General features: G+C 41.1%; 1 protein-coding gene across 10 annotated transcripts in view; it reads left to right on the top strand.

Moving 5' to 3' along the window:
- osbpl8 (oxysterol binding protein-like 8) overlaps positions 1-14843 on the top strand; it is a gene marked incomplete at its 5' end in the record, with an annotated part of 99903 nt that overhangs the window by 78445 nt on the left and 6615 nt on the right. For all 10 annotated transcript variants that reach the window (XM_082510884.1, XM_082510881.1, XM_082510882.1 and 7 more), the window contains 16 exons: positions 4024-4097; positions 5321-5401; positions 6900-7001; positions 7208-7411; positions 8823-8907; positions 10112-10277; positions 10378-10603; positions 11170-11354; positions 11760-11841; positions 11934-12032; positions 12169-12265; positions 12380-12478; positions 12976-13073; positions 13740-13829; positions 14174-14310; positions 14596-14781. In XM_082510884.1, coding sequence (XP_082367010.1) covers positions 4024-4097; positions 5321-5401; positions 6900-7001; positions 7208-7411; positions 8823-8907; positions 10112-10277; positions 10378-10603; positions 11170-11354; positions 11760-11841; positions 11934-12032; positions 12169-12265; positions 12380-12478; positions 12976-13073; positions 13740-13829; positions 14174-14310; positions 14596-14781 — 2011 coding nt within the window. The remainder of the gene's footprint in view (positions 1-4023; positions 4098-5320; positions 5402-6899; positions 7002-7207; positions 7412-8822; positions 8908-10111; positions 10278-10377; positions 10604-11169; positions 11355-11759; positions 11842-11933; positions 12033-12168; positions 12266-12379; positions 12479-12975; positions 13074-13739; positions 13830-14173; positions 14311-14595; positions 14782-14843) is intronic.

The following is a 14843-nucleotide window of genomic DNA, read 5'->3' as shown; positions in this document are numbered from 1 at the left end:
ATCAATCTGGTTTTATGAGCTTTAAATGAACTTGATTTAATGAATGTGACGTTGTAGGAATCCAAGTGCTTGCAATAAAAACATCTTCTGGTGGGAGAAGCAGCTTCAGGGTTGCATTAAACAGAGGTGTAGCTCCAAGTTGAGGTGCTGAATACCAACACTGCAGATGATTCTTAGAAGTGAAGGGACCTTTCAGGGCCAGACCTGTATCTCTATGGATGTAAGTTGAAAATGAGTGGTTTGCTTATGTCAAATTCCTAGTGACTTTTTATAGGTTGGAGGATATCAAAGAATGCTGATGTAACGCCTCATTTAAGCAGCAAACTACAAAACCAGGGAGGTTAAAGTACTGTGTTTTTGTCGTGCTCACCCTTTACTAATGCGTCTGCTGTCTGACGTACACTGTGCTTCTAATGATGCAGTCTCATTTCATTCAGTGAGGAATTTTAGAAAAGTGTAAAGGCTTTGGATTTAGCAGGATACAGCTCTTTCTGTCTCTTTGCTGTTTAATTCCCTTTTCTCTCACTCGCTCTGTCTCTTTATCTCTTCAGTCTATGATGTTTGATGCACACTGAGATCTTTGGAGCTCCTTTCAGTCTGCAGTGGTGTGTTAGTCTCCAACACTCTCAGCCAGACACACAAACACACAGTCACTGATTTCCAGCCACATACATAACAGGGATTCCCATGTTATTGTCTTTGCATCTCACTTCTGTAATCAATTCTACATGATTCTCATTTGTAGTCGTTTTGTGTATGAGCTCTTTTGAAGCAATCTGCTTGAAAAAGTTTTGACTATCATGAGGTTTTTCTTCTTGCAGTGTCTTATATTAAAATAAAGCTGATCTGAGTTTATTTTAAAAAGGCTAAAACCTTTCCCCCAAGGGTGAATTTCTATTTCTGAGATTGTCTAGATTAAAAGCAGAGGACATGTCACAGACAACGCTCCGTGCCTTCATGATATGACATTAATGAAGAAACACACAAACACTGGAAGGTGTTGATTTTACATGAGCTCATTAGCAGATGGGCAGTCTCTCAGGTCTCTGCCTGGAAGAGGAACTCTAACCTTAGTCATTAGACAGTGACTGTCAGCAGTGTCACTGTCACATTTGTGACATGGTAACAAGCATGTCAACTGTTTTCCGGCTGATCTTTGCTTTTTTAACTCAAAGTGTCAAGTTTCAAAAATGAAAGTCTGATTTTCAGGTAAAAATGGAGTAAACGTCACACATTTCCCTCTAATATTTAATTTGTCTTTAGTCACAATCGTTAAATAAGCTGCCGTAATACAATGAAATCATCCTCTCTGCTTTCTGTTTGCTGCTGCTCCATGGTGACGCAGTTGTGTGAGTGGAGAAGTGGCACATTAAGGTGTCTTAAATTGAAATTAGGCACTTCATCCCAGTGGCCCACGGTGATTCTGTTCATCAGTGATTGCAAATTGAGTGACTAACATCCTCATTCAAACTTCACTGTTTGAATCCCTTTTATCATTCTTTCATCATCTTCCACTTTCCTCTCAGCCGCATCTTCTGCTGGTACTGCACCGATCGAAACAAATAAGCTAAAAGATTTATGTTTGTAGTTTAGTTTTCAGTTCATGTCCGCAGGCTGAGAGAGAAGGCAAGTACAACCTGTCAGGTTTGCAGGTTCTCAGTCTGGATGTCTAATGCAGGAGAAAACTGGAGATCAAGTTGAATGGATATGATTTATGCAGGGAAATTTTGCTTGTGATTGCTGATTCTGAATTAATCTTACACAAGCAGCATGCTTGTTGACCTGTGGATGTACCCTTTTCCGTACCCTGAATGTATTGTTTGAGAAAAAGCCTTCCAAGCCATACATTTCTAAGTAGACCCCCCTTCCCCACCCCCAAGACACAAAGGCACTCCTGCACGTTCCATCTCAAGGTACATGCTGGTTTGGAGTTTGCCTGCTGCTGCTGTCATGAGTATTCTATGTCCACGTAAAAGCACCAGCAGCATGGAAGCAGCTGCTAAAAAGCTTTACTGGAAATGGAAGACACAGAGCAAATAAAGCTGGCTGATAAAAAGTAGGTTTGACAAAAACCTTATGAGGCATGCAGTAAGAATACAGTCCTGTTTCACTGCAGCAAGACACGCGCCCACTTTTTTTTTTATTAAAGGGAATGGATGCTCAAATAGAATCTGACTTCTGTTCACATGATGAATGTCTCACTTAGAAATGAAGCTCTGCAGTTGTTCCTTCTCACAGCTGAATACTGATGACCTGAAGATAGGAAAGCATAAAATATTTACAGGCTCACTGTCACCTTGAGACCTCGTGTGCCACACACTGCAGTGATCTTAGTGGGGAATCTGTTGATGAGGTTTGGCTTATTGTTTAGAAGCTGGCTCAGTAATTAGGGTTAGAAATGCTAAAGCAGAGCTGAAATAAAAAACAGAAAATTTCCTTCTGCGTAGGTTTAAGACACACTAGCTCTGTAGTGAACTCACATTCCTTTCAACAACTTACTACTTTTTCTGTGTCCACTTTTCAAAGCTACACTGTCTGAGACTGAAACGGGGAACCTCCTTTTAGCTCCTTTCAGCAACTAATTTATTGCAGATTTGAGCTCAGTTCAGATTAAGCTCTTGTCACCGGTGCTAGCTTGTTGCCATCCAGCTTCTCTGGCTTTCCTCCAGTGGCTTCAAAGGACAGTGTGCTCCTGTGACATTATGTAATGGGATTCCAGTTAGGAAGGCAGACATTTGGACTTGAAATCGTCACCATGTCACAAAACTGGAAAAGAGAGCAAAAAGAGCTGCAACTCATAATTATTAGCTAAGACAAGTTTGTTGGTTAGTTAGGATTTCTAAAACAAGCAGTGTAACAAATACTTTAAACGTCTGTTTTTGAATAAGAAGCACATTCTGGATAGAGGATAAAGATTAATGCCTCTTATTGTGATACGTCATTAACACACTCGATATCAGTACTTTGTCTGAACATACAGGCTCTAAATTGATTCGTCCAGCGATTAGTTGAACCAAACTTATTTCTATCAGTGTATTTAGAGATTTGTGTTACTCACAGTGTTTTACGACAGCTTGTTTAGCTTATTTTCACTGTTAGCGTTTTGTCTGCTGTCATGTTGTTTCTTTGGAGCCAGTAGTGACCATACTGGGATGAGAGGGCTGAGTGCCAGGTTATAATCATCCGTAAACTGTAGACATGCAGTGTGAGACACAAACAACTGTTAATTTGTACTAAGTAGAGTCCAACACATTTATCAGCGGGCTGATATTATAGACTTATTATTTGCTGGTAAATGAAGAGGATGGGAGAATCAGCCTTCCATGTTATCAATGTTGACGTTGCATAGTTTGTCCACCAGAGTGCAGCTTGTCCTGTTGTCGTGACATCTTTTGAATGCCATAATCCACCAGCCGATGGATAACTACACATAAACAGATTTCCAAAATTTTGGAATTTTAGGCAAATCGCGGTCAGTACTGTCAAACTCTAATATTATACACATAAAACACTAAAACTGCACTCAGCAGAACTGAAGCACAGACTTATTGAACACACTGTTAGAATATTAACCACTAAGAAAGTGATATTATTTGTTAGATAGCTGCACCAACAATGCTCCGAAAGAACCAGCACAACATACATGACAGATTTGGAAAATGCCATACAGAGTGAAGCCAACTGGAACTGGACGTATTGTTGATGACTGACTGCAAGTCTGTGACAGAATTTCTGTATCACAACATCATCATGGCTATAATTCTGACTTTGTCATTTTGATATCATGTGTATGAAAGTGATTTGATAGGCATTGGTAGTATTTACTATTAGATTGGTTCTTTTTTGGGAATCAGAAGCCCCTTATAAGATTTGGAGAAGTCTTCAGTATTCATTCATATGACAGCAATCAAGCATACCTGCCCACGGTTCGTGCACCTGGATAGTGTTTTAAAATAACAGGAATAGAGAATAAGGAGGTGCTGCTGGAACCAGATGAACTTAGGACTTTCTTTATGGTTACAGGTTTTGAGAGAGGGAAGGAGGACCTCTTGCCACTGCCTTTGAAAGAGGACTCTCATTCCATATCTAAGAGCAAGGTAAGAAAACTCACTCCACTGAGCTGATGCACCGTAAAGGCTAAGAAGGAATGATGGGTTGCTTCAGTGTGTAATGAGACCAGAGAATAAGGGAATTACTGCACATCTCCTTTCCTTTTCCGAGTCTAGCCTAAGGCGTGAGAGAGCCTACATTGAGATGAATCATACATCGCATACGCTGCTAAACATCAAACATTTATCAACTAAAATTCGGACTCGACCCGTCTTTCAAGCGAGCTCAGCGTGGAGGCTCGTCTAGTTTATCTGTCGAGGTCCTCATCAAATATGTCAGTGCAAACGTGGGTGTCTCGAGACTTCCTCTGAGTCACTGCACAGACACTATGAAATTGTTTTCATGAAGTATGAAGAGATGATGATCCATGCATGATGGTTAATTTAGAGATTAAAAGAATCTCTCACAGAGGCTTGCCAGGAGGAAAACAAGAGTTAAAATAATGTGTGTGTGTATTAAAAACATCCAGATGACATCTTAGATGACTAGTTCAGATGCAGAATCAAGCCCAAGCTGTGGTTTACAGCAGTCCTCACAGGAGTCGTACTCTCAGCAAAATAAATCTGAACGTTTGTGAAAAGTACAAAAGATTTGGAAGGAGGGTTTTAGCTTTGTTGCTTACTATCACGTAACCTCCATCCTGTCACCTACACTGCTTGTGTGTGTGTTTACAGCTTTAAATAGCTCACACACACACACCTATGTGGCCACTATAGGTCGCTCCGGCTGGCATGTGACGGGATCTGGCAGAGACACACCAGCAATTTTAAGCTTTGTCCTAGTAGCAGAGCTAAGTTGGGTTCTACCATGGAAACGCATGAGCTTGGTCGGAAAAAGATCTGCTAACCTCAAATAATGTCCCCGTGTTTTAGTAGACTGTGTTGGTTGTGTGATTTCAGGTAACCAATTTCATTAAGAGGCAAAACTTTGCTGACATTTACGTTTGCACTTTACAGACTACATTAGGCATTTTACCGATTTTTCTTTTAGTTGCCTGGAACAGAAATTCCCAGATTACCAGCATTAGTATTACTAAGGGTCTTTAAGGTGACCCCACTGGAAGTCTCCAACCTTTCAAGGGTGTGTTAACCGTTAGAATGAACAAACATGTGGCTTAAGAACAGATTTTTCTCATTTGAGTATAAAAATGAACAATAAAGATCTTGATGTGACATCTCCAAGATCTGCCTTTTCTCTCCTGTGTTCTCAGTCTGAAACAAAGCTGTACAATGGTTCAGACAAGGATGTGTCGGCGTCTGGGGGGAAGCTCACCAAAAAGGAGTCCCTCAAGGTAAGTGAGCTCAAAGCGGCTTAAGTCTTGCGTATCCAGACGCTTAATTCTAAGGGCAGGCATAACGAGTCTTAATGAGGCTCTTTCATGGAGAGTGTTACGTATAGCTCAATCACTGATGCTTGTCAACATGACGATTTAAAGTGTTTGTATTCAAACTGCGTGCCATTAGAGGTCATGTTTTTCGTTAAAAGCTCATACTTTTCTTCATGTAACAAATGTTAGAGTGAGTAGGACACAGTGTAGTCAAACATGTTGAAAAAAACTCAGAGGTGATGATTTTGTCCTTCAAACTTTACTTTAGTCCACCTGCCGCAGGCACAGTCTTGCAGACCTCCGAATATAAATGCGTTTCAGCTCCCACAGCTTGCATTAATTTGATGTGCGCTTTTTCCACACTTTAACCTCCTAAGACCCGAACTCTTCCACGGCATGCATTTTTAATTTCTCTTTGATATTTGGGCTGATTGGGACCTGATGAATGTAAAAATAAAGATTTACCAGATTTTTTATTTAGTTATTTTTTTTACCTAATTTTTGTTTCTAACAATAATGAGAGCCACATATTCGTTTGAAATTTCAATAGAACAGTAGCAGCATAATGTCCTCGTGAGTGGATATCAGGCCCTTGTAGAGCAAAATTGAGTATTTTGGTCTAAATAACCCAAAAATGTGATGTCCACATATGTGGACGCCAGGTCCTAGGAGGTTACAGCTGTACTCACAACAGGCCAATACGGTTGAGATCAGCTGACTGTTCTGGCACACAGAATATCAGTTATCCACAGGATTATAGCACAACACTGGAAAATGGAGTGGATGCAACTCAAACTCTACCTTTAAAGACCTGTAGTAGCTTTCATTTCTGGAAACGGATTACTTCCCTGTAAGCTGAGCTGTAGACATTAGTCAGACGGATTGCTTCTTTAATCATAAAAACATTGCTTTTGCAAAAGTGCTTTAGGAATTATTGCTTGGAACTGAATTTTGTGAGAACATATTGCAAAGTATGTGTGCTTGGTCTTTTCTTTACTCAGTAGTGTACTGCAGCACTAATTTAATTGGAAAAATACAGTCTAATTAGAATCAGTCTTTTAAGATGATGCTTTAGATCCTAATAATTGATTTCTTTCCGACGAATATTTCTAATCAATTTCATTTTTGGGGGGTTTGTTTGTTTTAATCAAAATCCAGTCGGTACAAATGTTTTCTTTCGGGAAGTTGTGTATGTTGGGCCACACTCTACCTGATGATGTATAGAAAACACAGATTTTTAAACCTGTGGTGCACTGGTGTCATGCACATGTGCAGGCTTAAAGGGAGCCATTAAATGTAAAAGAGTGTACTCGACAGTCGAACAGCACCCTGGTGTTAATGTGACAGGGACACAGAGGAGTGTGATTTCACTCATAGTTTTTGTTGCCAAATGGAATTCAGTGGGAAGCCATGTCCACATAATGATGTCTTTGCATTGTCCCGCCCTCTGCGTTCCCTGTAGGTGCAGAAGAAGAACTACAGGGAAGAAAAGAAGAGGGCAACCAAGGAGCTGCTCAGCACCATCACTGATCCTTCTGTCATCGTCATGGCCGACTGGCTAAAGGTGGCGCATCCCACATTCAGTGTCTGCCTTGTGCTCTATATATTTGCATTGACAACTTGCCCTTAGGCCGGCATAAAATATAACATTACTTTTGCATTAGGAAAAATAGTGTTCCCAGCTGTAACAGTAAGACAAAGAATAAAAGAATCCCTTCAGGTTTTGGTAGCGTTTTTGAGTACCTGACTTTTTCCTGCAACTGTCTGCAGATCCGTGGCACTCTGAAAAGCTGGACCAAGCTGTGGTGTGTGCTGAAGCCGGGCGTCCTGCTCATCTACAAAACTCACAAAAACGGGCAGTGGGTGGGAACGGTGCTGCTCAATGCCTGCGAGCTCATCGAGAGGCCCTCCAAGAAAGACGGCTTCTGCTTCAAACTCTTTCACCCCCTGGAGCAGTCCATCTGGGCTGTCAAGGTCAGAGTGGACCTTTAAAAAGCATTAAGTCAGTTATGTAAATGATCCTAATGTAGCATCTTTTTAATTAAATTATGATTTTCAGACACCTTTTTAGAAAACTAACAAATAACTAAGAGAGCAACATAATAAACGCAACACCATCACAATAATCTAGCTAAGTGTAAATAATAGTAAACACTAAATATTGAATGTTATTGTGCAGCAGGCAAGACTGACAGCGCATGTTCACTGTTAAACACATTGTAACAATTAGTTTAAAGTATGCAGCAAGTGCACAGTTAACAAAAACGCTACAAAACAGTTATTTGCTCAAAAATGGCTCCGTTTGGAATCATCTCTTAGACTGCATTCTACTTCATATGGAGGTCTACAGGGATTCGTGTACTCAATGAAAAAATCACCATGAAAACAGTTGACATATAGCATTTGATTATGACATGATTTTTCTCAATATATATTTTTACATAGAAGCCTGCATGTGTTTGTTTGCTAGTCATCAATTGCTGGTATTTTCAGGCATCTAGCGAGTTCATAAGCTACTTTCTATCATGTCAAACAGCAGGCGTATGATCATTTTACCTTAGAAAGTGGTACCACAGCAGTGCCACTACAGCACACTTTTGTTTTTAAACCAGTGTCTGCTGGTTTTGGCTTAATTTTCTTAGAAATTGTTTCGCATTGTTTATAACAGTGTAATCATGAATGCAAAGCCAGACTGGTTCATTATGCAGACAGAGTTTTGCTTGCTGTCCATCGATGAGCAAAGCAGAATAAACTCTTACACCTAATTAGGACTGAAAGGGCCCTTCAGTTAAAAACACTCATTTGTCCCCTGCAGTTACAATAGCGAAGCAGATGTGGATGTTAACTGTATAATGAAAGCCATGTCTTTGTTTCATTTAGGACACACACAGAGAAAATTATACCTCCAGCCAGCCTATTTCAGTTTTGGCAGTTCTCATTTTCCATTGTCCCCGTTTTCAGCTCGCCCTGCTTTCGGTCCACTCCAGTAATTTAGTATTCATCGCTGACCTTGCATTTCAAGCCTCATTTTTCGTTTGTTTGTATTATAAAAAAACAAAACCTTGAATCAAAATTACCAGTTTGTTTTGCATTACAGCGTTCCTGCTCTCCACTATTGAAATAAGCACTTCACCGGCTCTGTTTCTGTGCCCTCTATGCTCTCTCATTTGCATAATTACATATCTGTAATGCTGGATTGTTTCTGTTTGCGCATGAAATGATGTAAAACGAAAAGAGAAAATATAAAAAACTTGAGATAAAATAAAGAAATCACAATGAAAGACTTTTTAAAAGAAGAAGTAAAACACAGATCAAGAAACTGAGTAACTAGGTGAATGTTTTTAACGTGCATTCCCGTCCTTTCTTTGTGTCTTATTGTTATCAGGGTCCTAAAGGAGAAGCAGTCGGCTCCATCACGCAGCCGTTACCCAGCAGCCACCTCATTTTCCGTGCTGCCTCTGAGTCTGATGGTAGGAGACAGGCTGTCATTTAAAGCCATTTCTCTGACTTTTGTCAGCAGCCGCTTACACTGACTGATTGAGATAAACTATCAATTTGCATAATATTGGCATTAACAAAGCTGTATTAGTATCAGATGAATAGCAGATGATCTGACAGTGAGTGGCCTTCATTGGAAGAGGCACTGATCATCTTTGTTTTATAAACCATCTGCTATGTTTTGTCTCCGGCACGCTGATAAAGGAGACCTGTTCTGCTCATTTCCAGCCTCATATTTCTTTTTGTCTTAACTACAGTAGATGTGTATGACTCACAGTGCAAATGAATCATTATTTATCTTATATTGGGTCAAGGTGCCTCTGTCTGAAACAAGCATCTGTAGCTGTTTGCCTTCGAGTCCTGTGATCTTTCGTCATTGTTTTGTTCTTAAAAGGTGGGAAAGGCTTATGTGCTGGTAGACAGAATTTTATTCCTTTTACTCTTTTCAGCTTACAGTGATTTCTTGTACATACACTCACTTTGTTATTTAAAAAGTTTAACATAAAACAACATTTAAATGTGTGTACATGTGACAGAAAGGAAAAGCATAATGGGCCCACTTTAAACAGGAACCGGGCAATCGTGGCCTAACAACGTTAGCGTTTCTGGCCACAATCTAATCAAAGGTACATTAACCTTTATTATCTGAATCAGGCTGTTAGAATAATTTGTAATGTAGTTTCCAGGTAGTGATAAAGAAGCAATAAGAAATATGGTTAAATGCTCTGTTTGCTTTAATGCCAACATAGGAGACTTTAACGTTGAATAAGGTGGGATGTGGAAAGGCTGGAATGGCTGTTTGTTATGAGGGCGGATGTGTGTATATGTGAATCTCAGTTTATGTCTGTGTAAATGTGAGAAAATGAAACAAAAGGAGACTTTGTGATAAATCGAAGGCTGTTCGGAGACACAGCAAGCGTGTCCTCTGTGTCTCTGTCCGTGGTGCTGAAACATCCATTCCAGCCTCTCCATCATCCACTCGGTCCCTCTCCATGGTGCTGAAATAACTCCTGTTTTAGGAAGACTTCCAAAGTGAAAAAGCTTTTTAACTCACCCAGAGTTGATTCTGATGTGTGGTGAGGGGCTGTTGTGATTCACCATGAATAGATTTCATGAAAACAATAATTCACAAAATGGTTTCTGCGTCTTGTTTATCAGCTTAATTCCTGTTTCCAGGCCGATGCTGGATGGATGCCTTGGAGCTGGCCCTGAAGTGCTCCAGCCTGCTGAAGAGGACCATGATCCGTGAGGGGAAGGATGACATGAGCACTGTAGGCACTGGTGGGGAACACTCCATTAATTTCTACAGCCTCCTCAGAGCCCACAACATACACGGTTTCCAGTGAGTAGGAAATGTCATTTACATTAGATTGTAGAGCTCAGCTATTACTGATTTTATGGATTTAAAAATTCTTTCTATGATATTCCCCTGCTTCTTACAGGTTCAATGACAGCGACCATTTGAAAGACCCGGACCTGTACTCAGACAAGTCAGATCGGGAAGGAGAGCAGGACCACGAGGAGTCAGATCCAGAGGGGCTGGAGAAAAGTGAGGAGAGTGACAGCGACACATCAGAGCGTCAGGACGACTCGTACATTGACCTGGACCCAAATGAGCATCTGCGTGAAACCCCATACCTGGAACAGTCCCAGGAAGAGTTAGGAGAGGTATGGAACAGGGGGTGGGGGTGGGAGGCTGCAATTTTGCTCTCCTTTGAACGTCAACAAGAAAAAGCATTGCAGATGAGATGTGATTGTACCACTAGGATACAATCTCCTAGGATTTGTAGCAGCAATTTTCATCTTTAAAACTTCATCTGAAGGCTTGTTTTTAATAAAGTTTCTCACATAATGAGGAGAAATTAGCATGTTCCTCTGCAGGGCTATTCAGCCTGTAACATGGACGAGCTTTGATCGCAGTGTGCGTGGGTGTCTGCGAGGGATGTGAGGATAAGTGTGAGAGTGAAAACACAGATTTCCGTCCTGATGAAATCTAAACGAGACAACTCAATAATTAAACACTGACTGAAGCAAAATGTTTACACTCGAGCTAATGAAAGCACCATTTGCACAAAAAGCCATGTGAACTTTGAAGCTTGTGGACATGCATAAAATTTGAAAGTAGCGTTAACAAAAGTAAAAAAAAAAGTGACAAGTGTCAATCTGTCATATATGTTACAACAGGACACGTGCAATTACTTAACCTGTCTGCTGTTTTCTGACTGTGTCCTCAGGCTGGTGAAGCTGCTCAGACAGAAACCGTATCAGAGGAGAACAAGTCTCTGATCTGGACCCTGCTGAAGCAGGTTCGACCTGGCATGGACCTGTCCAAGGTTGTGTTACCCACTTTTATCCTGGAGCCAAGATCCTTTCTGGACAAACTCTCTGATTACTACTTCCATGCAGACTTCCTGTCAGAGTAAGACATTCCATTTACCTTGACCTTTGTGAAACAGGCTTATCAATTGGGAGTAATTTGATGTGAATCAATGGTAATCGGACTTCAGCCTGCAGATAGTGGTCAGAGGGCCCGGTGGCGCCAGTGTCCGGCAGCCTCGCCTCTGTCAGTGCGCCCCAGGGTGGCTGTGGTTACAATGTAGCTGCCATCACCAGTGTGCGAATGTGTGTGTGAATGGGTGGATGACTGGATATGTAAAGCGCTTTGGGGTCCTTAGGGACTAGTAAAGCGTTATATAAATACAGGCCATTTACCATTTACCATTAGACTGTAAACAAGTTGGCCTGGCTTTGACTTTCAAAAGAGAGAAAAAAGAGTGTTTGTGTGATGGAGGAGCATCAGTTCAAGCTTTTGCTTCATTCTCAGGGCTGCAATTGAAGAGAATGCCTATAACCGGATGAAGAAGGTGGTAAAGTGGTACATCTCTGGATTTTACAAAAAGCCAAAGGTCAGCATAGCTTTTCTGCGTCAGCTGTTGGTCACATGTTTTGTATGTACATGACCCTAAAATCATGTTTTATGGTGCTTTTGAATTCACAGGGGTTGAAGAAGCCCTACAATCCCATTATTGGAGAGACGTTCCGCTGCATGTGGCTCCATCAGAAGACCAATAGCAAGACCTTCTACATGGCAGAACAGGTAACAACAATACTGCTACCGAGAGCTGCCTGATAGGTTCATCTGTTACACTGAATTTGGCTATATGAGGAGTACATATCAGATAATGTTGACAGGGTAAATCGATGACTGACAGTTTACATTATTTATTTTATAGGTATCTCATCACCCTCCAGTATCGGCCTTCTATGTCAGTAACAGGAAGGACGGATTCTGCCTCAGTGGAAGCATCCTCGCCAAGTCCAAGTTCTATGGTACAAACACGCACAGCACACTCACTGTTTAGTGCTGCTCTAATATTACTTTGACATTTTAGCTCTTTGGTCTATTATCTACTTTTGACTATCAGTACTGTTTCATTGTTTTAGGAAACTCGCTGTCGGCTATACTGGACGGGGAGGCTCGCCTCACTTTTCTCAACCGAGGGGAGGACTATGTGATGAACATGCCCTATGCTCACTGTAAAGGTTCGAATGAATCTTTTTCCTTTCACATGTCACTCATGCTGTGTGAACAGTGCTGTAACATCACTGTTCTGTTGGACATCCAAAGCACAGGGGTGGCTGTAGCTCAGGAGGTAGAGCAGGTCACCTGCTGATCGGAAGGTTGGAGGTTCGATCCCAGGCTCCTCCAGCATGCCAAGTATCCTTGGGCAAGATACTAACTCCAAGTTGCTCTCCGATGCATCCATCGGAGTATGAATGTGTGTGAGTGTAGTTAGAAAGCGCTCAGTATAGAGATAGTGCTTGTGAGAATGGGTGTGACTGGGTGAATGTGGCGTGTTGTATAGAGCGCTTTGAGTACTCCGGGAGAGTAGAAAGGCGCTATATAAGAATCAGTCCATTTACCACATTAGCTTGCAAAAACCTGCCAAATTAACTTTGCTTTGTAGGTGCTGATCTATTTTAGATATGTTTGAGTTTACCTGTAACCTGTGCGTTCTTTTATAAAAACAATCTGCTAGGTATCCTATATGGAACCATGACTCTGGAGCTGGGTGGTCATGTCACCATTGCTTGTGAGAAAACAGGCTACAGTGCACAGCTGGAGTTCAAACTGAAGGTATGGCTTTGTTCTGTAGTTTAAAAAACTTAAAAAATACTTAACTAAAGTACTTATTTAATAGTAGTAAATAGTGTGTAAGGGGAGGCCTTTAGGCTTGTGAAGTCCTAGATTTTGTAGTAACTGTTTAAGACTTTGAAAAAAACTCAGACTCACATGATTTTTCTGAATATCTCCTCCACCCTTCCTGAAAAAACATCCCACCCCCTCCAACCACGCCTCGCTCCATCATCATTTACCAACTAGCGACAGGTACTTTTATGATAAAGCAAACAGGGTAGCGAATTTGTAAAGATAGTAAAAGTTTAAGAAATCCATTTATTTAGTAATTGCTGCCCCTCAGTTTTATATCCCTAAAGTAGGCAAACAGAACCTTGGGTTGTGTGTACCTTCTGGTACCTTAAACATGTAAGCGATTGCCATTGGCAGTTTCTACAATGTTGTTTTCTTTTAATTGGTCTTCAATGAAAAGCGGTCGTATTAGTAAAATCTCTATGAGTAATAGTAAGTCACAGGATCTTTTTCTCGTACAGTAACTGCAGCAAGTAAACTGCTTTATATCCTTTCCTATTTCTTCTCCTCTCTCCTCTCCCATCCCTTCCTCTCTGCCTCCTCTTCCTTCTCATTCCTCCATTTCCCGCCCTGTTGTTTCCGTTTTTCCTGCAGCCTTTCCTGGGCAGCAGTGACTGTGTTAATCAAATCTCTGGAAAGATCAAGCTGGGAAAGGAGGTGTTAGCTACACTAGAAGGACACTGGGTAAGACGTGTGTCTGTGTTCCTGTAATCACTGCCTGTTTCATAAAAAACACAGATACAACATGTATCTGTATATATTTTGTATTGTGTCTTTAAAATCATTATTGGATTGATGTGTTGACATTTTGCTAATATTAATTCCTTATACAGAAATGAAATATATAACCAGTAATACAAGTTGCTGTGTTTTCTTCTGGTTTAAGAAAAGCTGGCAGATTTTATCAAACTAGACACGACTTTATACCCACAGAAAAAATTAACTTCTTAGTAAAACCTTCCCTTTGTTAGTTGGGTAATGTTTCAAAACTACCATGTTAAAAGCTATTTTTGTACTTTCCCCCTCAGGATAGTGAGATCTTCATTAATGATAAGAAGACTGGGATAGTGGACACTTTCTGGAACCCCACGACGGAGCTGAGGCAGAGCCGACTGACTCGTTGCACCGTCCCACTAGAGGAGCAGGGAGAGTCTGAGTCAGAAAGGTGAGCTTTGATTCAACTATTATCAGAGTATTGACTGTCAAATGTAATGGATTATCTGAAATGCACTTACTACATTGTGCAAAGGTTTGATGCTTCTGCAAACCACTTTGCAACCCCTTTTGCCGGAGTATTGCTGCTGCTTCTGGATCAGAGCTACATAGCCAAATCCATGTTACTGCACATGGAACTGTAGCTTTGTTTCAGCTGTAGTGGTCCTGATTGAAACGAAGAGTCTTATCTTTTAGTCTTTCATTAATGCTTTGTTTTTCCTTCTCAATCCGGCAGACTGTGGCAACACGTGACACGAGCCATCAACAACAAGGACCAGACCGAAGCCACCAATGAGAAGTTCATACTGGAGGAAGCTCAGAGGAAGTCGGCGCGTGAGCGGAAAGCCAAATGTGAGGAGTGGAGTCCTGCCCTGTTCGAGCAGGACCCCATCACCGGAGAGTGGCATTACAAATATGCCGAGTGAGTGACTCCTCTGTTGCTCGTAAGCGGGTGTGGTTTGAAATCACATTAAATTCAACTGT

Source organism: Aulonocara stuartgranti (assembly GCF_965226115.1).
Source record: "Aulonocara stuartgranti genome assembly, chromosome: 17".
NCBI lineage: Eukaryota > Metazoa > Chordata > Actinopteri > Cichliformes > Cichlidae > Aulonocara > Aulonocara stuartgranti.
The sequence above is the reverse complement of the archived record's forward strand: the minus strand, read 5'-3'. Positions and strand labels throughout refer to the sequence as shown.